The sequence below is a fragment of the Chiloscyllium plagiosum genome, chromosome 5 (genome assembly GCF_004010195.1).
Source record: "Chiloscyllium plagiosum isolate BGI_BamShark_2017 chromosome 5, ASM401019v2, whole genome shotgun sequence".
Classification (NCBI taxonomy): domain Eukaryota; kingdom Metazoa; phylum Chordata; class Chondrichthyes; order Orectolobiformes; family Hemiscylliidae; genus Chiloscyllium; species Chiloscyllium plagiosum.
The window spans coordinates 104,884,548-104,908,509 of NC_057714.1; the positions used below are offsets into that span (position 1 = coordinate 104,884,548).

Here is a 23,962-nt window from a genome sequence, read left to right on the forward strand (position 1 = left end):
AGTCGATAGCCAGAGATTATTTCCCAGGGCAGAAATGACTAACACGAGGGGTCATAGTTTTAAGCTGGTTGGAGGAAAGTATAGAGGGGATGTCAGAGGCGGGTTCTTTACACAGAGAGTTGTGAGAGCATGGAATGCGTTGCCAGCAGCAGTTGTGGAGGCAGGGTCATTGGGGACATTTAAGAGACTCCTCGACATACATGTGGTCACAGAAATTTGAGGGTGCATACATGAGGATCAGTGGTCGGCACAACATCGTGGGCTGAAGGGCCTGTTCTGTGCTGTACTGTTCTATGTCTATGTTGTAGGATATGGGTGGTACTGCCTAGGCCAGCATTTTTTGTCCATCCATAAATGCCCAAAGGGCAGTTAAGAGGCAACCACATTGCTGTGGGTCTGGAGTCACATGTAAGCCAGACCAGATAAGGATGGCTTAATTCCCCAAAGAGTATTAAGTGAATAAGATGGATTTTTCCAACAATGACGTTCAGAACAACACAGGAGGCCGAAGAGTCCGTTCCTGTACTGTTCTAATTGACAACAGATTCCATGACAGGATTCAAACCCTGGTCCCCAGAATATTACCTGGGTCTCTGGATTGACAGTTCAGTGATCATACCACCAGTCAATTGCTTCCCTCCCACATTAAACTGTTATCCATATTTTTCCGTGATCACCCTCCAGTAATGTCGTGAAAGGACACTGGTTGGTCTAGATACAATTTAACAGTCAATGGCTAAGGCTTGTACTCTGCAGGCGCTGAGTATTTTTGTTCCAAAGTGAGACCAGGGTCCTACCCATGACTGTTTAGACAATTCTATGGTACTCCCTTGCCATTGTGAAAGAGGACAGTAGAGAGAGAAAAAGATGTGCCATCTACTATCTCTTTAAAGGGTGGTGCTCATTAACATTGCCTACTGTAAATGTACAATAACCATTATTTTCTGTTAGGTAACGGTAAATGAACTTGAAACAAAACACTAAATTGCTTCCAGTAATCAAGATTAATTATTCCATGGTATTTATGATGTGTTACACTGCGGCTGTGATGGTTGGTTTGTCATCCTGCGTCTGGTATTTCACTCTCACATGCTCACACAGACCCTCTCTCATACACATACTCTCTCTCTCTCTCACAGGCACACAGTGTCTCACAGGCATGTCCTCTGTCACACTCACGCACACACACACACTGTATCAAGCGTGCGCGCGCACACACACACACACACAATTCTGCCCCCTTAATGTATCTTGGACTCCAGCAGCCACTATATCATTTTAATGTTACAGCAAGGACACTGTGCGCTCAGGGATATACACCCTCCCAGCTCTTGGACTGCACCAGGCTGCATTGCTGGTCTCTTTGCTTGTTCGTAAAGTGCTTCCTTACTCTGATCCTACCCGGACATTCCCAGCATCCCTGTCTTGCAATGTCTTCCTTTTTGTGCTTTGCTCCCTCAGCCAGAGATACTGGGCTCCTGCTCCTCGGATGCTGCCTGACCGGCTGTGCTTTCCCAGCACCCCACTCTTCGACTCTGATCTGCAGTGCTCACTTTCTCCCTCATGTTACTTCTGTCTTGCCTTGCTGTTTAGCACAGGCACAAATCCAGGAGCCGTGTCCTGATTGTCAGCAGAGGCCTCAGTCAAGTCAAAGGGGATAGTCCGGTCAGGGGGTGCCAACTCAGTAAGTCAAGGTCAGCCTCCGGTTCCAGTCGGGGGGGTTCAGACACCGTCAGTCAGGCCAGTCAGAGTCAGGACATTCTCCACATTAGGAGTAAGGAGTCAAATGCCAGGCAGACCATCAACCAACCCTGACACGGGCTATCTTCCTCCTGGTATGAGAAAGGGGCTGGTATGAAGGGTTGTGAAGGTAGGTGGCACAGCTGTTACTGTTGGAGACCCAGGAAAGTGAGGGCATGCACATTGGGCAGGCAAGGTGTTGCAGGGCGTTTAAAGCACAAGCATTGATGGGAGGTGGGTATAGTCGCAGAGATGGAGTAAGTGTGAGTGTCAGAGAGGAGAGCATAGAACACAGAACAGAGAACAGTACAGGCCCTTCAGCCCTCAATGTTGTGCTGGCCTTTTATCCTACTCTAAGATCAGACCAATCTCCATAACCTTCCTTGTACTAACTTCCATATACCTCTCCAAGAGTTGCTTAAATGTCCCTAGTGTATCTGACTCTACTACCATGGCTGGCAGTGCACCCACTAGTTTCTGAGTAAGGAACCTACCTCTGACATCTCTCCTAAACATTCCTTCAATCTCCTTAAAATTATCCCCCCACATGACAGACATTTCTGCAATGAACATGGACCCCAAGATCCCTTTATTCCTCCACACTGAGTTGAAAAATGTGGTGCTGGAAAAACACAGCAGGCCAGGCAGCATCCGAGGAGCAGGAGAATCGATGTTTCGGGCATAAGCCCTTCTTCCTCCACACTGCCAAGAATCCTGTCTTTAACCCAGTATTCTGCATTCAAATTCAACCTTCCAAAGTGAATGGCTTCACATTTTTCCAGGTTGAACTCCATCTGCCAATTATCAGCCCAGTCCTGTATCCTGTCAATGTCTCGATGCAACCTACAGCAGCCCTCCACACTATCCACAACTCCACCAACCTTTGTGCCATCAACAAACTTACTAACCTAGCGAGTCTGATTCAGGACATGGTTGAGGAGCTTCAGGGCAGAGGAGATGACCTGGGAGTTGCAGTGAGAGAGAGACTCACTGAGATTCTTGTAGAGAGAGGAGGAGAACTTCTTCAAGGTAGGCATCCTCGCAAGAGGATTCACAGTAGGGTTAAAAACAAGGGCTGCAGATGCTGGAAACCAGAGTCTAGGTTAGAGTGGTGCTGGAAAAGTACAGCAGGTCAGGCAGCATCCGAGGAGCAGGAAAATCGACCTGTCGGGTAAAAGCCCTTCCGGGTAACAGTGTTGGACGGGTTTTGGGGCAGGGGTGGGTGTGGTGTTGGACAATGGGGGGTGGTGTTGGAGGGGCGGGTTGGGGGCGGAAGGGGTTGGGAGGTGGGGGCGGGGGCTTGCGTACTGTGTGCTGCTGCTTAGTCTCCTGAACAGGGAGCAGATTTAATAAAAAACTCCCAGAGGAAAGGCATTGAATCGATTAACCGAATAATCAATTATCCGAGCGAAATAGTGCCCACCCATCTCGTTCGGACAATCGAGGTTCCTTTGTATCTGAATTAGGAATGATGCAGTATCTATAAAGTGTTCAAAACATTTTATGATTGACTGAATAGGATGAATAGTCAAGGTCTATTCCCCAGGTTAGGGGAGTCCAGAACTAGAGGGCATAGGTTTAGGGTGAGAGGAGAAAGATATAAAAGGGACCTCAGGGGCCAACATTTTCTCACAGAGGGTGGTGAGTGTATGGAATGAGCTGCCAGAGGAAGTGACGCAGGCATCAAGATGGGTATATGAATAGGAAGGGTTGAGAAGGATATGGGCCAAGTGCTGGCAAATGGGACTAGATTAATTTTGGATATCTGGTCAGCATGGACAAGTTGGATGGAAGGGTTTAGATTAGATTATTTACAGTGTGGAAACAGGCCCTTCGGTCCAACAAGTCCACACTGACCCACTAAACCGCAACCGACCCATACCCATTCCCCGACATTTGCCCCATCACTTAACAGTACAGGCAATTCAGCATGGCCAATTCACCTAACCTGCACATTTTTGTACAGTGGGAGGAAACCCACGCAGACACAGGGAGAATGTGCACACTTCACACAGTCAGTCGCATGAGGCGGGAATTGAACCCGGGTCTCTGGCGCTGTGAGGCAGCAGTGCTAACCACTGCGCCGCCCACCATCCGTTTCTGTGCTGTACGTCTCTATGACTGTGTATAATCACCTTAAACACTGATGCTAATAACGTTGGCCATCACCCAAAAATGGCGGAAAGATCGAACCTGCACTGTCTGCCTGTGAGTTAACTGGAGACTGGATTGAAAAGCCAAGCCACACAGTATTGCATCTGGCTGATAACAGAGGAGCAATGTTCATACATTGGGATTCAGTCAAATGTCAGAAATGAATTAATGTTGGCCAATACAAAAGTAGAGTGAGAGGGCACGAACTACATTTTCAATCATGGAAGCAGCTACAATGCTTTGGACATTCAGTGCCCTTTGCAGTTATCACACTCTACACTTTTAACCTGAAACTCTTCTCCAAATGTCAAACTGAACATTACAAACCTGGATAGGAAGAAAATCTAAATTCATTTGATGATGGAACTATCAATTTCCCCGAACATTTTAAAACTTCACTTTGACTCAGAGTTGTTGGTAGAGCCCTGGGAGATGCTAAGGAAACACAAATAGCTCTGCACGAATGAGTAAAACATGTTCTCACCAGCTGTTGGCCTTTGACTCCCCAGCCTGCATACAGCAGTTCCGCATCCCTAACCTCGGGTGGATTCAAGGTGAGGTGCTCCCTGTATCAGAAGGAAATAGCAAGGTAAAAAAAAAATGGTCAGATTCTGATTACTCGAGTATTTTATAAGGCCCACGAGAGCAAAGTGCTGCAGATACTGAAAATCTGAAACAAACACAGAATGCTGGAGCAACTCAGCAGAGGTATGGCCGAGTCTGTGGAGCGAGAAATAAATTTAACGTTTCAACTCTTCTTCAGAACTGGCAGCAAACATTATTCACTCACCCCTCTAGAGACAATCCAGGAATACTCAGAAGCAAGCATTTTCAAATCTCCAATTACAGAGGCTGTCATTGAGTGAAGCAGAAATTGACAAAGGTTTTGATCTACATTTATTTTCCTTCAGACTCCTGTTTCTTATGATTTGTCTAAATGAGCCTGGAAAAAATTAGTACGTCAGACTTTAATACCACTGTACAGGGAACACAAACTCTGCTTTGAATGTTTATCCCCCCGAATGTTTAAAACAGTGACAATATCTGTTAATGCCATAGGCAGGGAATGGATGGTTATAATGGTTAGCCAGTACCTCCCGACCTGGCGTGGTGACTTCTGGCCTGGTGCAGTGACCCCCAGCATGGGGTGGTGACCTCTCAGCCTCCCACAATGGCCTCCTGGTGTGGTTTGTTGCCAGCATGGTGTAGAGCCAGGGCCCCATGCAGACTGGAAGCTAGGTGCCAGCGTGGTCTGTTGTACTGAACTTTATTTCTATAATGCTGGATATTTTATCGTAGTATTGTCTAAGATCTTGTAACTAAAGAAGCTGTGCCTAGTACTTTTGTATCTACGTCAGTGCTGTAATTGGCGACATATAGACTCTCATTGAAAATATATGACAAGAAAGGTTAATATTCTAATTCTAATGTCAGATTCAGGATATCCAAGAGTCCCTTATTCATTTAACAGTGAAATAGTACAGATGCTGGAAATCTGAAACAAACATGAAGATCTACCTAACCAGACTCAAAACATTAACTTTGTTTCTCTCTGCACGGATGCAGCCAGGTTTGCTGAGTTTCTCCAGTATTCTCTGTGTTTATCTCTTATTCAATACTTGACTGGTAATCATGGCATTCAAAGTGTCCTTGGGGACTGCAGCTTCCTAACAAGGAGAGGATAAAGCAGGCTGGTATTTGAGAACAAGACAGAATTGGACCTTTGTTCCTTGATATTCAATGGCATTACCATCATCAAAGCTCCCACCATTGACATCCATTGACCAGGACGAGCCATATAAATACTGTGGCTACAACAGTAGGTCAAAGGTTAGGAATTCTGCAGCAAATTACTCACCTCCTGACTCCCAAAACGCTGCCCACCATCTGTGTAGGAATGTGATGGAATACTCTTCACTTGAGTAGATGGGTGCAGCTCCAACAACACTCAAGAAGTTTGTCACTATTCAGGATATAGCAGCCCGCTTGTTTGGCACCTCAGCCACAAATATTCACCTCCTCTACAACAATGCTGAGTACCAACTGTGTGTACCAACTGTGTGTACTATCTACAAGATGCGCTGCAGAAATCTACCAGGGCTTCTGAGACAGACCTTCTAAACTCATGACCATTACCAAGGAGAAGGGCAGCAGTGCTATGGGAACATTATCCCTTGCAAGTTCCCCTTGAAGACACTCACCATCCTGTCTTGGAACTATATCCGCTGTCTCTTCACTGTGGCTGGGTGAAATACCTAGAATATCCTCCCTAAGGGCATTGTGGGTCTACCTACAGCACATGGACTGCAGCAGTTCAAGAAAGCAGCTCACTGCCACCTTGTCAAGGGAACCAGGGACCGGCAATAAATGCTGGCCCAGCTATGAATCTTAAGAAAAACTCCCCTCCAATCCTAGGCACGGGCGAGCCCACTTCAGTGAGAAGTGATGCTGAGCTCAGGACATTTCACAAATCTGTTGATGGATCCATTTCTCTGCGGTTCACTGTATATATTTCTTTACACTTCCATAAAGTGAGCTGTTGGTTGTCAACCATTCCTGATCCTGGGATGTCTGTAATTTAGGGACTAAATCAATCATTGGAGCTCAGCAATCTGGCTGTCGACTCCTCTTCCTCTCTCAGTGAGAGGCCAGGGTACTTGGGAGCTGGGCTGTGTTGGAGCAGTGAGCAGTGGAAGAGCCCTCGCTAACACTCCTGTGTGGTTGTAGAGTTCATGAACAGAACTCTTCCTTGGACTCCCAGCCGTTTTCACTCTTCTACGCTACATCTTAACATCTTCCGATTGTTGCCTTTTTGTTAAAATCTGTTGCACGTGGGGACGACAAGACCAAGGGAAGCCTCCAGGTGACATGGGCTAGTAAGGTGGAGATTAGAGGGGGGCAAGGAGTTGCTGCTGTGCACCTTGCAGATTGCACATGTTATAGCCACTACATGGCAATGACAGATGGGGGCACACATACCATCTAGAGGCGGGGGCATCAATTGGGTAAACTACTCTGCTGACCACCTGAGCTTCCCAAGTCATACAGTCATAGAGGTCTACAGAACAGAAAACAGATCTTCGGCCCAACAATAACTTCTTAATTATTAAGTTAAAAATCACATAACACCGGGTTAGAGTCCAACAGGTTTATTTGGAAGCACTAGTGTTGGAAGCATCACTCCTTCATCAGGTGATTGTGGACAATAAGATTGTAAGACACAGAATTTATAGCAAAAGTGTACAGTGTGATGCAACTGAAAAGATATATTGAAAAGGATCTGGATTGTTCATTAAGTCTCCCATCTTTTTGAATGACCATGTGGTTTCATCTATTAATCCCAGAACTTTTTTTTAAAAGTTACATTCTCAAGTGAACTTTAACAATGAGTGCCATGTCATCTCAGATAATGCATTTCAACATATAATTTCAGTTACATCACACTGTAAACTTTTCCTATAAATTCTGTGTCTTATACGCCACAATTACCTGATGATGGAGCAGTGCTCCAAAAGCTAGTGTGCTTCCAATTAAACCTGTTGGACTATAACCTGGTATTGTGTGATTTTTAACTTTAGTACACTCCAGTCCAACACTGGCACTTCCAAATCATACCCACCTATTCTAATCCCATTTTCCAGCACTTGGCCTTAAATACCTTGGCGTGCAACTGCGTATCTAAATACTGCTTCAATGTTATGAGGGTTTCTACCTCTCCCACACTTACAGACAGTGAGTCCCAGATTCCCACCACCCCCTGGGTGAAAAAGCTTTTCCTCACGTCCCCTCTAAAACTTGTGCCCTTTATCTCAAATGGTGATGGCCCCAGCCTCGCCCATTTGGGTGAGTGGGCAATATTCCATTGCGCTCCACAGGTGAGAGAGGGCAGAGGCTTTTGGAAGTCAGGCTGTGGACTTCAGTGTTCATATCAATGATAAATCTGTAACCCCCATCCCCGCCCCCCACCCTGCTCTTCTCTCACCCCCAAGATGGTGATGTTTAGGCTGTGAGGTTCAACCAGAACCTCTCTTGTTTTGAATGCTCATTATCTGCCACTCCCGTGCTGCAGATTGTACTGTGACTCATCAGCTCAAACCTGGATATATCCAGGTTCAGCTCGTGTCTAGCCCAGATTGCTTGGTTATCATCCAGAGTTAAGAAAAATGCCATAAAAATCAAAGGCATTCTTCGTTTTATAACCATACAACCTCCTTGCAAGTGATGTCATCAAGTCTAGTTCTGGAACCTCCTATAACCTTGGGTGGCATGGTAGCTCAGTGGTTAGCACTGCTGTCTTATAGCGCAAGAGACCTGGGTTTGATTGCAGCCTTGGGTGACTGTCTGTGTGGAGTTTGCACATTCTCCCCGTGTCTGCATGTGTTTCCTCCGGGTGCTCTGGTTTCCTCCCCCAATCTGAAGATGTGCAGGTCAGGTGAATTGGCCATGCTAAATTGCCCGTAGTGATAAGTGCATTAGTCAGGGCTAAATAGGGGAATGGGGATGGGTGGGTTACTCTTTGGAGGGTTGGTGTGGACTTGTTGAGCTGAAGGGCCTGTTTCCATACTGTAGAGAATCTAATCTAATAATGGTGATAGCTCATTGTTTTAATTTCGGAAAACCCCACCACCAGGAATATATTTCCCTTCCCACCCCTTTCCGCTTTCTGCAACGACCATTCCCTCTGTGACTACCTGGTCAGGTCCATGCCCCCCAAAAACCCACCCTCCCATCCTGGCACCTTCCTCTCTACCACCCTTTTAGGCAGTGAGCTGTTGAGTCCTGGCAAGATCTCTGTATATTATTTCTGCACTCTTTCCAGTTTAATAATATCCTTCCTACAGCACCACCCCCTCCCATTTATCTCTCCATCCTGGAGGCTCCCTGCCTCATTCCTGATGAAGGGCTCCTGCCCGAAATGTTGATTTTCCTGCTCCTCGGATGCTGCCTGACCTGCTGTGCTTTTCCAGCACCACTCTGATCTAGACTCTGATTTCCAGCATCTGCAGTCCTCACTTTTGCCTAAGTGATCAATTAATACATACAATCATTATTTCTAGTTCGCCATCAACTGAGAGACCACGTATTCGAACCCTAGCTTAGTTCCATAACCTTCTGACTTTGGAATGGAGTATGGTAGTGGTGTAAAGAATTAGACTCATTCATAAAGAGCACGCCTTGCTGTAGGCGCTGTTCACTCTCCAGTTGAAAACAGTCACTGGTTTAATACCTTTGTATCACCAGCAGGTGGCATGGCTATCTCAATATTTTCTTTCTGCAGCGGTGCAACTAACCCTTCAGGCACTGAAATGGCAAGCCCATGAAAATCTCCCAAACTAACCCAATTACTGCTGCAGCTCCGGGTTTCAATGCCTTACGAATAGACCCATATTCTCTGTGTCTCTCCTGGCATCTTCCAAAGAGCTTTCCCAGACATTCATCATCAGCTCATGATGAGCAATAATCATAATTGTCTCCTCCTCCTCCTCTCCTGTCAGCCTCTCTATGCAGTGTGGGCACTAGGAGCCAGCAATGACAATGTCCTCCTCATACAGTCAGCCCACCGAAAGGTATAAATATCATCAAATTCTCTACTTTGGGAATCTCCTGCCTCTCTGGCATCGTCACGTTCTTCAAGCACCTCACTTTGTTCCCCGAGCCTCATCTCTCCTACAAAACGTTTGTCTTCCATCAGTGATATGGAATTTTTCACTGAGATAACTTGCTGCTTTTACACTAAGTGACTCCCACTCTTGAGTGCTTTAATCTCCATCTCATATCCACTTGCAATCTACTTCCTGAAATCAACTGTAAATCTCTCCGTCCATTATCAACTCGACAAAGCATATTCTTGACCATCCCATTGATGTTGCGATCCTCTGTGACCTTTGTATTCCCAATGTTTCAGTCACTGTGAAGGGCACCTCTCACCATTTCTTTGTATTCCTTGCTACCCTCGTTCCCTCTGTAGAACTTCAGCATCCTTTAAAATCGTTTCACCCCAAGTTATTAAAGCAACAATTTCAAACCTCCAACTCCTGAACTTTTGGGCTTCAATCTTTTTTGTGCAGAATCCTTACAGTGCGGAAACAGGCTATTCAGCCCAACAAGTCCAAACTGACCTTTGAAGTCCATCCCACCCTGACTCACCTCCTTACCCTGTTCTTGTAATCCTGCATTTGCCAAGGCTAACCTACACATCCCTGGGCACTATGGGCAATTTAGCATGGCCAATCCAAGCAACCCGCACATCTGTGGGAGGACACCAAGTGGAAACCCACGCAGACATGGAGAAAATGTGCAAACTCCACACAGGCATTTGCTCAAGGCTGGGACTGAACCCAGGTCCCAGCGCTGTGAGGCAGCAGTGCTAACCACTGAGCCACTACCCAAAAATGCACGCACTGAATTCATGAGCAACTCACAGGCACTTGCTTCATTGAAGCACCAGCACTGCAGATTGTCATCGTCAATTTACTTCCATTTTAATTAACTGTTTCCCTCACCTTCACCTCTAAAGTAAAGCTAAATCATTAATCACCCCCATCTCGCATCACCCCTATCATTCATCACCCCCAATTTTCAACACCCCCATCTCTCATCACCCCGATCATTCATTATCCCGATCTGTCATCAGGTTGATCTTTCATTACCCTGATCTTTCTTCGTTCCCATCATTCAACACTCCCATTTTTCATCTTCCCCATCATTGTTTATTCCTGGTATGGACTCTGTGGGAGCTTCCTGTGCTGCATTTTTAGGAGGAGGCCCCATGAGAAGCAAATGTCCTCAGGCACTTAACAGGCCAGTCTCTGGCTTTCCAAACCATGAAGTCCCCAGTACTGTGGACATTGGCCCTGAGAGCTGCCAGCTACTCAGAGAGAAAAGGGAGCTGTGGACGTTGATGGTTGAGCCAGCATTTATTGCTCATCACGGGTTAGCATAGAGAATATTGTGGTGATCTGCCTTCTTTAACCACCACAGTTATTTGGTGTGGCTTGACCCATAATGCCTTTAGGGAGGGGGGTTCCAGAATTTTAACTCAGTGATGGTGAAGTAATTCAATCAAATTCAGGATGTTGAGTATGTTCGAAGGTAGTGTTCCCATGTATCTGCTATCCATGTCCTTCTAGATGGCAGTGGTCAAAGATTTTGAAGGTGCTGCTAAGGGGTCTTGGTGAATTTATGAAGTGCATCTTGTAGATAGTACACACTGCTACTCCTGAGCAGCGGTGTCGGAGGGAGTGACTATTCATAGATGTGACGCCAATAAACTGAATGTTGTGTTCTGGATGGTGTCAAGCTTTTTGGATATACTTGGGGCTGCACTCATCCAGGCAAGAGGGGAGTATTCCCTCACACTCCTGACTTGTGCCTTGTCGATGGCAGACTGACTCTGGGGAGTCAAGTGAATTGCTTGCTACAGTACTCCTAGCCTCTTACGTGTTCTTACTATCACAGTATTTATAGGCTGGTTCAGTTCTGCTTCTGGTCAATGGTAACACTCAAGATGATAGTGGGGATTCAATGATGGTAATGGCTTTGAATGTCAAGGGCTGAAAGTTACTTGCCATTTATCAACCCATGTCTGGATATTGTTCAGGTTTTGTTGCATTTAAACACAGACAGCTTCAGTATCTGAGGAGACATGAATGGTACTGAACATTGTGCAATCACAATCAAACATCCCCACTTTTGACCTTCTGATGGAGGGAAGGTCATTGATGAAGTAGCTGAAGATGATTGGGTCTAGGACACTACCCTGAGGAACTCCTGCAGAGATGTCCTAGTGCTGAGATGACTGACCTCTGACAACCACGACCACCTTCCTGTGTGGAGAGTTTGCCCCCAATACCCATTGATTCCAGTTTTGCTGAGGTTCTTTGGTGCCACACTAGGTCAAATGCAGCTTGATGTCCAGGACTGTCACTCTCTCCTCACCACTGGAATTCAGCTCTTTTGTCCATATTTGACCCAAGGCTGCAATGAGGTCAGGAGCTGAGTGGCCCTGGTGGAACCCAAGCTGAGCGTCACTGAGCAGGTGCTGCTTGATAGCACTGTTGATGACACCTTCCATCACTTTACTGATGATTGAAAATAGACTGATGGGGTGATAATTGGCCAGGTTGGATTTGTCCTGCTTTTTATAGAGGATGTACCTGGTCAATTTTCCACATTGTCAGGTAGATGCCAGTGTTGTAACTGTACTGGAACAGCTTGGTTAGGGGACCGGCAAGTTCTGGATCACAAGTCTTCAGTACTATTATTGGAATGTTATCAGGGCCCGTAGCTTTTATAGTATCCAGTGTCTCCAACCGTTTCTTGATAAAAACAATGACTGCTGGAAACCAGATTCTAGATTAGAGTCGTGCTGGAAAAGCACGGCTGTTCAGGTAGCATCGGATGGTCCACTCGGCACTTCTGACTGAAGATTGTTACAAATGCATCAGCCTTACGTTTTGCACTGATGTACTGGGCTCCCTTATCATTGAGGATGGGCATTGTCCACCATCATTCACAACTGAATGTGGGGAGTCGGCAGAGCTTAGATCTGATCCGTCGGTTTTGGGATCACTTAGCTCTGTTTATCACTTGTTGCTTATGCTGCTTGGCATGCAAGTAGTCCTGTTTGGTAGTTTCACCAGGTTGATACCTCATTTTTCGGTGTGCCTGGACTGCTCCTGGCATGCCCTCCTGCACTCTCTATTGAACCAGGGTTGATCCCCTGGCTTAACATAATAGTTGAAAAGGTGGATTCACCAGCCCATGAGGTTACAGATTGTGTTGGAGTACAATTCTGCTGCTGCTGATAGCCCACAATGCCTCATAGATGCTCGGTGTTGAGTTGCTCGATCTGTTTGAAGTCTGTCCCATTTAGTATAGTAATGGTGTTACTCACCAAATGGAGGTTATTTCCAATGTGAAGGAAGGACTTTGTCTCCACAAGGTGGTTGCTCTTCCTGATACTGTCATGGACAAATGCATCTGCAGCGGCTAGTTGGGTAAGGATGAGGTCAAGTATATTTTTCCCTCACCACCTGCCGCAGGACCAACCAGCTCGATCAGTAATGTTGTTGCTGACAAATGCATCTGCAGCGGCTAGTTGGGTAAGGATGAGGTCAAGTATATTTTTCCCTCACCACCTGCCGCAGGACCCAACCAGCTCAATCAGTAATGTTGTTGCTGAGCTACACTTCATGGTGGTTATTGAAGTCACCACCAACCCCAACGCACCCCCCGCCCCCACCCCCAATGTACATTTTGCGCCCTCTCCACCCTCAGTGCTTCCTCCAAGTAGTGTTTGACATGGAGGACCACATGGCGAGTTGTCAGCCAGGGGAGGATGCTATGTGGTCATCAATGGGAGATTTCCTCGCCCCGTGTTTGACCTGATACCTTGGAACATCAATGGATTGAAGATTAATGTTGAGGACCTCATTCTCCTCTGGAGCTCTCCCCTCTACAGCTTTCCACCTCACAGTTCTCCAAACAAATACAGCCCACTTCTACCTCCTTCCCAAAATCCAAAAACAGGAATGCTCTGGCAGATCCGCTGTTTCAGTCTGTACCTACCCCATTGGACTTACTTCTTCCTCACTTGACTCTATTTCCTTCCAATTGTCCAGCCTCTTTCCACTTAATTTGTGATTCTTCTGATGCTTTAAGGCTGTTTCCCCAATGTCCTCTTCGCTATGAATGTGCGATCCCTCTACACAACCATTTCCCCATTCGGATGGTCCTAAGGCTCATCACTTCCTCCTTGAAAAGAACAGTCTCCAACCACCACCACTTCCTTCACCTGACTGAGCTAGTTCTCACTTTGAACAACTTTGTCTTCAAAGCTTTGGCTATGGGCACCAGTAAACCCTGTCTCCTTGTGGGGGATGCGGACCATTCGTTGTTCCGGTCCAACCCGGACCCTCACCCACAACGCTTTCTCCGAATCCATTGGTGTCCATAGTGCTGTTTCCTACTCTCATCAAGAATTGGAAAAATTAATCAACTTTGTTACCAATTTCCACCCTGCTCTCACCTTTATCTAGTCCATCTCTGAGTCTTTCCTTCCCTCCTTCAAAACTTCTGTTTCCACGTCTGGGGGTAGGCTGTCCATGTACATCCGTGATCAGCCCATTGACTCCCACGGTTACCTCAAGTACATGTCCTCACACCTTGCTTCCTGCAAGGAATCCATTCCATTCTCTGCACAGGAGCCCTGACCTGCCCTGAACCTGCTAATCAAGAACCACTCTCCTGGTGATAGTTCAATGTTTGCCATTCGACACATGGGGTTTAACCTGCATAAGTTATCAGTGACTTTGCATCTTCTACTGAATGTTCGGAGATGTATTCAAAAGGAACTCAGTATTCAAAGTTTGTGCGAAGATTTGTAGCTCGGGTGCTCGTTGCTGTGGTTCTGCTCGCCGAGCTGCAAGTTTTTGTTGCAAACGTTTCGTCCCCTGGCTAGGTGACATCATCAGTGCTTGGGAGCCTCCTGCGAAGCGCTTCTTTGATGTTTCCTCCGGTGTTTATAGTGGTCTGTCCCTGCCGCTTCCGGTTGTCAGTTTCAGCTGTCCACTGTAGTGGTTGGTATATTGGGTCCAGGTCGATGTGTTTGTTGATGGAGTTTGTGGATGAATGCCATGCCTCTAGGAATTCCCTGGCTGTTCTCTGTCTGGCTTGCCCTATGATAGTAGTGTTGTCCCAGTCGAATTCATGTTGCTTGTTGTCTGCGTGTGTGGCTACTAAGAAGCGCTTCGCAGGAGGCTCCCAAGCACTGATGATGTCGCCTAGCCAGGGGACGAAACGTTTGCAACAAAAACTTCCAGCTCGGCGAACAGAACCACAGCAAGGAACTCAGTATATTATCCTTTGGGTTAAAGTGATCAAAGGGAAAGTAGGAACAGGATACTGAGTTGGATGATCAGCTATGATTTTATTGAATGGCAGAACACTCAATGGGCCGAATGGCCTACATCTGCCCTTACTTTCTATATTTCCCATTCCTTAATCCATAGAATGTTAGCTGGTGGATCTTGCTCACTTAGACTCCTCTGTATGGGGTGGCAAGACGCAAGGTGGGTAGTAGGTGGGTTGTAAACAGATATATTTGTAAATAATATATTTTTGTCATGTAATACCTTGACTTCATCACAAATTGCCTTCATTTCTAAAAACTCCAATTTGAATCCAACACGTAAATTGAGAGCCAGAAACAGTGATTCACATCAATTCAAAGTGTGCATTGTTTTCGATTCCAATTCACACCTTGGTTGTGATATATATGACCTTGTATTATTGTACATTCCCATCTCACAAGCTTGTGTTGTGCCTGTTACTGATACTGCTTCAGTCTGAAACTAGCTCAAAGATCAAATACACTCAGCCCAGCATAGCGGCAAATCAGTTGCACACGGGAAATAATAAGAGTTTATTACTTACCAAGTCTCTAAATTACACAGGGTGTAGTAGGCTGTAAAAGAATGCCGATGAGTCTGGAAAGGAAAACAAACAGACACATTAATGTGTGAATGCGCACTAGTTAACATCATTCAAGTCTCTCTGTACCATTCTCTGTATCGAGGATAACAAAGTTACCACAGATAGCAAAAGAGTGAATGAGAAAGATGTTAACTTGAAACCTAACATGTAAGTCAACATTAGATTAATGCTTCAGTGAATGGTTTCCATATCACTCACAATGCAACACCTGCTCTGCGACTGTTTTATTATCAAATAGTTTGAGATAAAACAAAATTTACTTTCTGCTATGTCTTTTAGATTTTTGACTCAAATACTTTCATTTTCGGAGTGTAATCTGGCCTGCTCCTATGGGCAAGGTGAGTTGACAAGATTAGAAAACGTGTACAGAAAAGGTCCTTAAATCCCTCAAGACCCTGCAATCCCTTCATCAGACTTGCCATTTACTTTTTGAGCAGTTCCAAGGTGAGCATGTAGAAAATCAATACCAGGGGTCAACAGCAGAACTAAGGGTCACAGTGGAACGATATGGAGTAGCCTATTTCGGACTGAGCTGAGGGGAAATGACTTCACTCAGACAGGAGGAGCTTGTGGAATTCTCTGCCACAGACAGCAATTGAGGCCAAAACACTGAATGTTTTCAAAAAAGAGTTTAGATATAGTTCTTAGTGCTAAAAGGATCTAAGTCTATGTCAAGAAAACAGGGAATGATCAGCCATGATCAAACTGAATGGCATAGCAGGCTCAAAGGGCCGAATGGCCTACTCCTGCTCCTATTCTCTATGTTTCTATATTAAGACTAATATTGGTGACTATATATGTACTGATTGGTTAAACGTTTGCCTTTGCTTATTTTAAGGCATAGTATTCTTGCGTGCCTCATGGTTTAATATTAGAATATGAATTTCCTAGTTCATGTACATTCAATCGTACGTATTGGGAGCATGATGGGCTATTCCCCTCTCAAGCCTGGCCTACCACTTCATAAAAGCATGGCTGATCTTATTGTACCATTCACCTCCAACTACTGCGGTAACCTTCTGCCTTACCTCAAGGATCTATCCCCTTCTGTCATAGGAATATTCAAACACTCTGCTGCCCCCATCATTTCAGGAAACATGTTCCAAAGACTTATGGACCGCAGAGAAGAGAAAATTTCCTCACTTCTGCCTTCAAGCGGGAACCTCTTATTTTTAAACACTGACCTCCCATCCTAAATTCTGCTACAAAAGGAAACATCCTTTCTAAATCCATCCTGTCAAGACCCCTCAGAAATGCATCTGTTTCAATCCCACTGCCTCCAATGGATTTGAGCACAGCCTGTCCAACCTTTCCTCATAAGACAACCCAGCCATTTCATGTATTAGCCCAGAATGGTGCTGGCATTAGGCAACCATTCAGCCCATCTTGTCAGTGGTATTATGATTGTTTTCTTCAAGATTGAAAAATGGGAGTTGCATTTATATGGCACCTATCATGGCCTGAGAATGTTGCAAAGGAACTTCGGGCCAATTAACATGCTTTTGGTGTGCAATTCAGGGATATGTAGCAGCCAATTTGCAAACCCCAACAGCAGGACGGTTAATCCTCAAATTATTAGTTTTAGTGACATGTGTTTGAAAGGTAAAAGCTAGGCGGACAATCAGAAAATATCGCTCCTGCTTTTACTTGAAATAGTGCAGTGGAATCCCTCATGTTGATCTGAGAAGGTGACTGGGACCTTAGTTCAACGTCTCATCTGAAACCAGGCAACCCTTTCAACTCTCCTTTGTACATACACTGAGAGTCACTGGGCATTATGACTGCAAGTCACTGAGGTGTAGTTTATGTCCATCATTCCTACTCTAACCCAAGCAGCCAGAAACTGAGTATCCACAGTGAGTGTCAACAAACAAGTGATTGATAAAAAAAGTGCAGCTTAACTGTACTGTTGACCATCCCTTACATCATTTTACTGATGATAGAGAGTAAATGGATGTGGCAGTAATTTTGGGTTTATCTTGCCTATTAGATACAGGACATACCTAAGCAATTTTGCAAAAATGCAACCATTGTACCTGCAAACTTGGCTGAGGGAGCAGCAGGTTCTGGAGCACAAGTCTTCAGTTCTATTGCTGGAACATTGTCAGGGCCCATAACCTTTACAGCATCCCACGCCTTCAGCCATTTCTTGATATATTTTTTGTTTGGACTTCTATGATGTTAAATCCTTTTTAAAAACAAAACTAAAACTGTGAATACAGGAAACCCAGGCAGCCACAGGCCAGAGTCAATGAGTGTGGATTCAAGCTGGAGGTTAAAGGTGGGAAATGGTATCCCACAGACATTAGAGTTGGTTCACCACTAACAAGTCTAAAGATATGCAGGTGAGGGAGACTGGCCCTGGTAAATTGCCCCGTAGTGTCGGGAGATGTCCAGGTTAGGTAGATTAGTCAGGGTAAATGCAGGGTTACGAGGATAGGGTCAGGGGCTAGGTCTTGGTGGGACGCACCTCAGAGGGTTGGTGCAGACTTGATGGGCCGAATGGCCTCTTTCCATACCGTAGCTATTCGAATGTGGATATTTTGGGTTCAGGAATCGAAAATACAGCTTCAAAAGTAGCACAAAATGGACCAAAATGCAGGAAGATACATGCCGAATAGGCTTGTAATTGGTAAACAAACTTCAAAGTAGACAGAAGCTGCTGGAGAAGCACAATATCTGTGGAGAGGGAATCAATGTCTTGAATCCAGGGACTCTTCAAGAGAACTGGTCTCTAGCAAGCTCTCTAACTGACCCGCCAAGACTCCCATCACTTTGTGGAGACTTGGCCCTGCATGTGTGTTGGCACCATTTTGTAGCCTACTTGGCACTTCAAGAGAATGGAAAGACATTTCTCCTTAATCCACCAGCAGAATGTTACAAACCATAAATCATTAGAAAGTATAATCAGCAAAAAGAGAAACGCACCATCTGGAGCTCCCTATGCTATATCAGACAGGATCAGTAAAAATAGCAATCAGGGATGTCACAAACAGTTGAAGTTTTCTGGCAAGGAAACCCCACTTTGAACATATCGTCCTGAAAATATGTGGCGCACAGACCGGCAGATGTTACCATGGATACCAGATTTGCTGCAACTGTTGGCTAATTTGAAAGTAAATTCTACTTGCCATTTTTGGTCATCTCAAAGCTGGGCATCCTTCCGTTTTTAATGAATGCAGAACCTAAACTTGAAGAGGGACTGGGATATTAATGGGTGAGAGTTACCCACGATTCTCAGTTGCAAGAACAGCTTCTCCTGCTGTCACCTAGATTTAGAGGAAGTAGGGACCACTCTGGTGGAAGGTTCTAGACCTGAGACATTAACTCAGTTTTTCTCTCCATGGGAGCTTCCAGCCCTGCCAGTGTTTTTTGTTTTTACTTCTGATTTCCTATATTCGCCGTTTTAGTTTTGTTTTTAAAAAGGATTTAACATCATAGAAGTCCAAACAAAAAAGATATCAAGACATGGCTGAAGGCGTGGGATGCTGTAAAGGTTATGGGCCCTGGCAACGTTCCAGCAATAGAACTGAAGACTTGTGCTCCAGAACCTGCTGCTCCCTCAGCCAAGTTTGCAGGTTCAATGGTAGCATCTTTGCAAAATTGCTTAGGTATGTCCTGTACCTAATAGGCAAGATAAACCCAACCTGGAAAATTACTGCCACATCCATTTACTCTCTATCATCAGTAAAATAATGTAAGGGATGGTCAACAGTACAGTTAAGCTGCACTTTTTTTTATCAATCACTTGTTTGTTGACACTCACTGGGGATACTCAGTTCCTGAAGTCATTACAGTTTTATGATCGCAGCTCATGTTATTACCAGATAAGTCAATCCCAGACTGAAACCTGGGTTAATAGATCATATTTTATTTTGTTTTGTTTCGGTATTAATGGAGTGGTCTCTCACTGGACATAAGCGCACAATGCTGAAGATTTTGTTTTCACAACAGAACAGAAACTTGTTAACAAATACAAAGATAAAACAGAATAAATAAATTTGAAGACCTGTAAATACGTAATCCCATGAATCTCAAAACATTGCTTTATAAAGTGAGCAGAGACAAAACAGCTCTTGTACAATACATTTCTTCTAGTATAGTATTTAAAACTCCACTTGTACAATAGTCACACCAGAGTCCCTGTATCTAACTCCTCACTAAGGTTTAAATCATTTGTCATTTCACCCCTCCATTTGCTGAGGGAGGAGGGAAGGACTGATGGGAAGGTGAGTATACCAGTTTAAAAAACTTACCTCAGGCGTCAGGGCCTCCATTTGCCGAGAGGTGCGAGGGAGGAGCAAAAGACTGCCGGGAAGGTGAGTAAAAAACGTTTTTTTGAACAGAGCAGCGAGGAGAGAGGGAGGAGAGAAACGAGGGCTGCCAGGAAGTTTTTAAGTGGGTGAGATCTAAACCAGAGACCCTACACAGTAGGTCCTCCTTCCCACACACCTCCTCTAACCTTGCTAAGAGTCTGTAAACGCGGTTAAGTTTTCAGGTTTCTCATTTTTTTTCTTCTCTTCCTTTGTTTAGTCCTGTGTGGGCTTTCAGAGTAGTGGGGTATGCTTGTTAAGGCAGTTGCATGTTCCCCCTGCAGAATGTGGCAGGTGAGAGACACTTCACATGTCTCTGCCGACTACATCTGCGGGAAGTGCAGGCAACTCCAGATCCCCGCAAATCGAGTTAGGGAACTGGAGCTGGAGCTGGATGAACTATGGATCATCTGAGAGGCTGAGGGAGAAATTGAGAGGATGTACCGGGAGATGGTCACTCCTCAGACACAGGATAAGGACAGCTGGGTTACAGTCAGGGGGAGGAAAGGGAACCAACAGATAGGGCAGGGATCCCCTGTGGCCGTTCCCCTTAGAAATAAGTATACCGTTTTAGATACTGCTGGTGGTCACGGCTTATCAGGGGAAAGCCATAGTTGTCAGGTCTTTGGCACTGAGGCTCAGAAGGGAAGTGGGGAGAATAGAAAAGCACTAGTGGTAGGGGACTCAATATTTAGACGGATTGACAGGAGATTTTGTGGACAGGAACGCAACTCCCAGAAGGTATGTTGCCTCCCCGGTGCCAGGATCCGGGATGTCACCGATTGGGTTTACAGGATTCTGAAGGTGGTTCGGTGAGCAACCAGCATATTGGCACCAATGACATTGCCAGGAAAGGGCTTGAGGATCTGAAAAGTGACTACAGAGAGTTAGGTTGGAAGCTGAAGAGCAGGACAAGTAGAGTAGTGATCTCAGGTTTGCGATCGGTGCCATGGGATAGTGAGGTGAGGAACAGTCAGCAAATGCAGCTTAACACATGGCTGCGAGGCTGGTGCAGGAGGGAGGTCTTCAGATACCTAGACCATTGGGATACCTTCTGGGGAAGGTGGGACCTGTACATGAAGGTTGCCCCTGAAATGGAGGGGCATAAATGTCTTGGGTGGGAGATTTGCTCGTGTGGTTCGGGAGGGTTTAAACTAGTTTGGCAGGAGAGTGGGAATCAGAGCTACATATCTGAGAGGGGGTCAGTTGCAGACAGGGCAGTGACAGGATGTAGTGAATCTATCAGGAAGGTTTCTTACTCGATGAAACAAAGGGAGCAGTTGAAGTGTGTCTGCGTTGAAGCAAGGAGGGTCTGAAATAAGAGTGAAGAACTTAGAGCATGGATCAGTACTTGGGGCTACAATGTTGTGGCCACAACAGAGACGGGAGTTTCACAGGGGCAGGAATGGTTGCTTGATGTTCCAGGGGTTAGAATGTTTAAAAAGAACAGGGAGGGTGGGAAAAGAGGAAGGGGTGTAGCATTGCTAGTCAGAGAGTGCATCACAGCTACAGAAATGAAGGTTGTTGAGGTAGGCTTGTCTACAGAGTCAGTATGGGTGGAAGTTAGGAACAGCAAGAGAACAGCCACCACATTGGGGGTTTTCTACAGACCCTCTAATACCAGTAGAGAGATTGAAGAACTCATAGGTGGGCAGATTTTGGAAAATGCAGATGTAGCAGGATTGTTGTTATGGGTGATTTCAACTTTCCCAGTATCGACTGGAACCTCCTTAGTGCCGATGGTTTGGATGGAGCCATTTTTGTCAGGTGTATTCAGGAGGGTTTTCGTACTCAGGATGCAGACAGACCGACGAGGGGAGAGGCCATTTTGGATTTGGTGCTCGGCAATGAGCCAGGACAGGTGTGAGATCTTGCGGTGGGAGAACACTTTGGTGACAGTGATCACAACTGCCTCACATTTACCATTGCCTTGGAGAGGGAAAGGAGCAGTTATAGAGTCATAGAGATGTACAGCATGAAAACAGACCCTTCGTTCCAACCCGTCCATGCCGACCAGATATCCCAACCCAATCTAGTCCCACCTGCCAGCACCTGGCCCATATCCCTCCAAACCCTTCCTATTCATATATCCATCTAAACGCCTCTTAAATGTTGCAATTGTACCAGCTTCCACCACATCCTCTGGCAGCTCATTCCATACATGTACCACACTCTGTGTGAAAAGGTTGCTCCTTAGGTCTCTTTTATATCTTTCCCCTCTCACCCTAAACCTATGCCCTCTAGTTCCGACCCCAGGGAAAATAATTTGTCTATTTATCCTATCCAAGCCCCTCATAATTTTGTAAACCTCTATAAGGTCTCCCCTCAGCCTCTGACGCCCCAGGGAAAACAGCCCCAGCCTCTTCAGCCTCTCCCTGTAGCTCAGATCCTCCAACCCTGGCAACACCCTTGTCAATTTTTTCTGAACCCTTTCAAGTTTCACAACATCTTTCCGATAGGAAGGAGACCAGAATTGCACGCAATATTCCAACAGTGACTTAACCAATGTCCTGTACAGCTGCAACATGACCTCCCAAATCCTGTACTCAATACTCTGACCAATAAAGGAAAGCATACCAAACGCCTTCTTCACTATCCTATCTACCTGCGACTCCACTTTCAAGGAGCTATGAACCTGCACTCCAAGGTCTCTTTGTTTAGCAACCTCCACCACCACCCTCTGTCTTCTACCTTTGAGCCAGTTCTGTATCCAAATGGATAGTTCTCCCTGTATTCCATGAGATCTAACCTTGCTAATCAGTCTCCCATGGGGAACCTTGTCGAACACCTTACTGAAGTCCATATAAATCACATCTACTACTCTGCCCGCATAAATCTTCTTTGTTACTTCTTCAAAATTCTCAATCAAGTTTGTGAGACATGATTTTCCACGCACAAAGCCATGTTGACTATCCCTAATCAGTCCTTGCCTTTCCAAATACATGTACATCCTGTCCCTCAGGATTCCCTCCAACAACTTGCCCACCACCGAGGTCAGGCTCACTGGTCTATAGTTTCTTGGCTTGTCTTTACCACCCTCTTAAACAGTGGCACCACGTTTTGCCAACCTCCAGAATTCTTGCACCTCACCTGTGACTATCGATGATGCAAATATCTCAGCAAGAGGCCCAGCAATCACTTCTCTAGCTTCCCACAGAGTTCTCGGGTACATCTGATCAGGTCCTGGGGATTTATCCACTTTATCCATTTCAAGACATTCAGCACTTCCTCCTCTGTAATCTGGACATTTTGCAAGATGTCACCATCTATTTCCCTCCAGTCTATATCTTCCATATCCTTTTCACACTAAATACTGATGCAAAATATTCAATTAGTATCTCCCCCATTTTCTGTGGCTCCACACAAAGGCCGCCTTGCTGATCTTTGAGGGGCCCTATTCTCTCCCTAGTTACCCTTTTGTCCTTAATATGTTCGTAAAGACACTTTGGATTCTCCTTAATTCTATTTGCCAAAACTGTCTCATGTCCCCGTTTTGCCCTCCTGATTTCCCTCTTAAGTATACTCCTACTTTCTTTATACTCTTCTAAGGATTCACTTGATCTATCCTGCCTATACCTGACATATGCTTCCTTCTTTTTCTTAACTAAACCCTTAATTTCTTTAGTCATCCAGCATTCCCTACACCTACCAGCCTTCCCTTTCACCCTGACAGGAAAATCTGTCTGTCTGTACCTCTGACTACAGAATCCCCTAACACAATTGATCTCTTGGAAGCCGACGTACCCCTCATTGCATTAGAGTCAGTCTCAACAGAAGAAACTTGGCTGTTCGTGCTATGTTCCCCTGAGAATCCATCACCCCCTACATTTTCCAAAACAGCATACCTGGTTGAAATGGGTGTATCCACAAAAGACTCCTGCCCTAGGTGCCGACCTCTCTCACCCTTCCTGGAGTTAACCCATCTGTATGACTGTATCTGAGACTTTCCCCCTTCCTATAACTGCCATCCATCACATACTGTTGCTGCTGCAAATTCCTCATCGCTTCTATCCGTCTCTCCAACCGATCCACTCGATCTGATAAGATTCGCATCCAACAGCATTTCTAGCAGATATAATCCGCAGTAACCCTTAAACTCTCTTTAAACTCCCACATCTGACAAGAAGTACATATCACTGCAAAGGCCATTTTTGCTCCCTCACAATCTACAGATCCAGAAAATAACACTGTCTTATTCCTCTACAAACCCCAGGTTAAATTAATAGCTATGGCTTATATTTTAAGTTTAATCAAGAGAC

General features: G+C 45.4%; 1 protein-coding gene across 6 annotated transcripts in view; it reads right to left on the reverse strand.

The window, feature by feature from the left end:
- The window catches only part of dpp6a (dipeptidyl-peptidase 6a), a 1,472,261-nt gene that overhangs the window by 259,735 nt on the left and 1,188,564 nt on the right, over positions 1-23,962 (reverse strand). For all 6 annotated transcript variants that reach the window (XM_043690726.1, XM_043690728.1, XM_043690729.1 and 3 more), the window contains exons 6-7: positions 15,331-15,383; positions 4,379-4,460 (exon numbers count right to left, since the gene is read on the reverse strand). In XM_043690726.1, the coding sequence (XP_043546661.1) occupies positions 4,379-4,460; positions 15,331-15,383 (135 nt within the window). The remainder of the gene's footprint in view (positions 1-4,378; positions 4,461-15,330; positions 15,384-23,962) is intronic.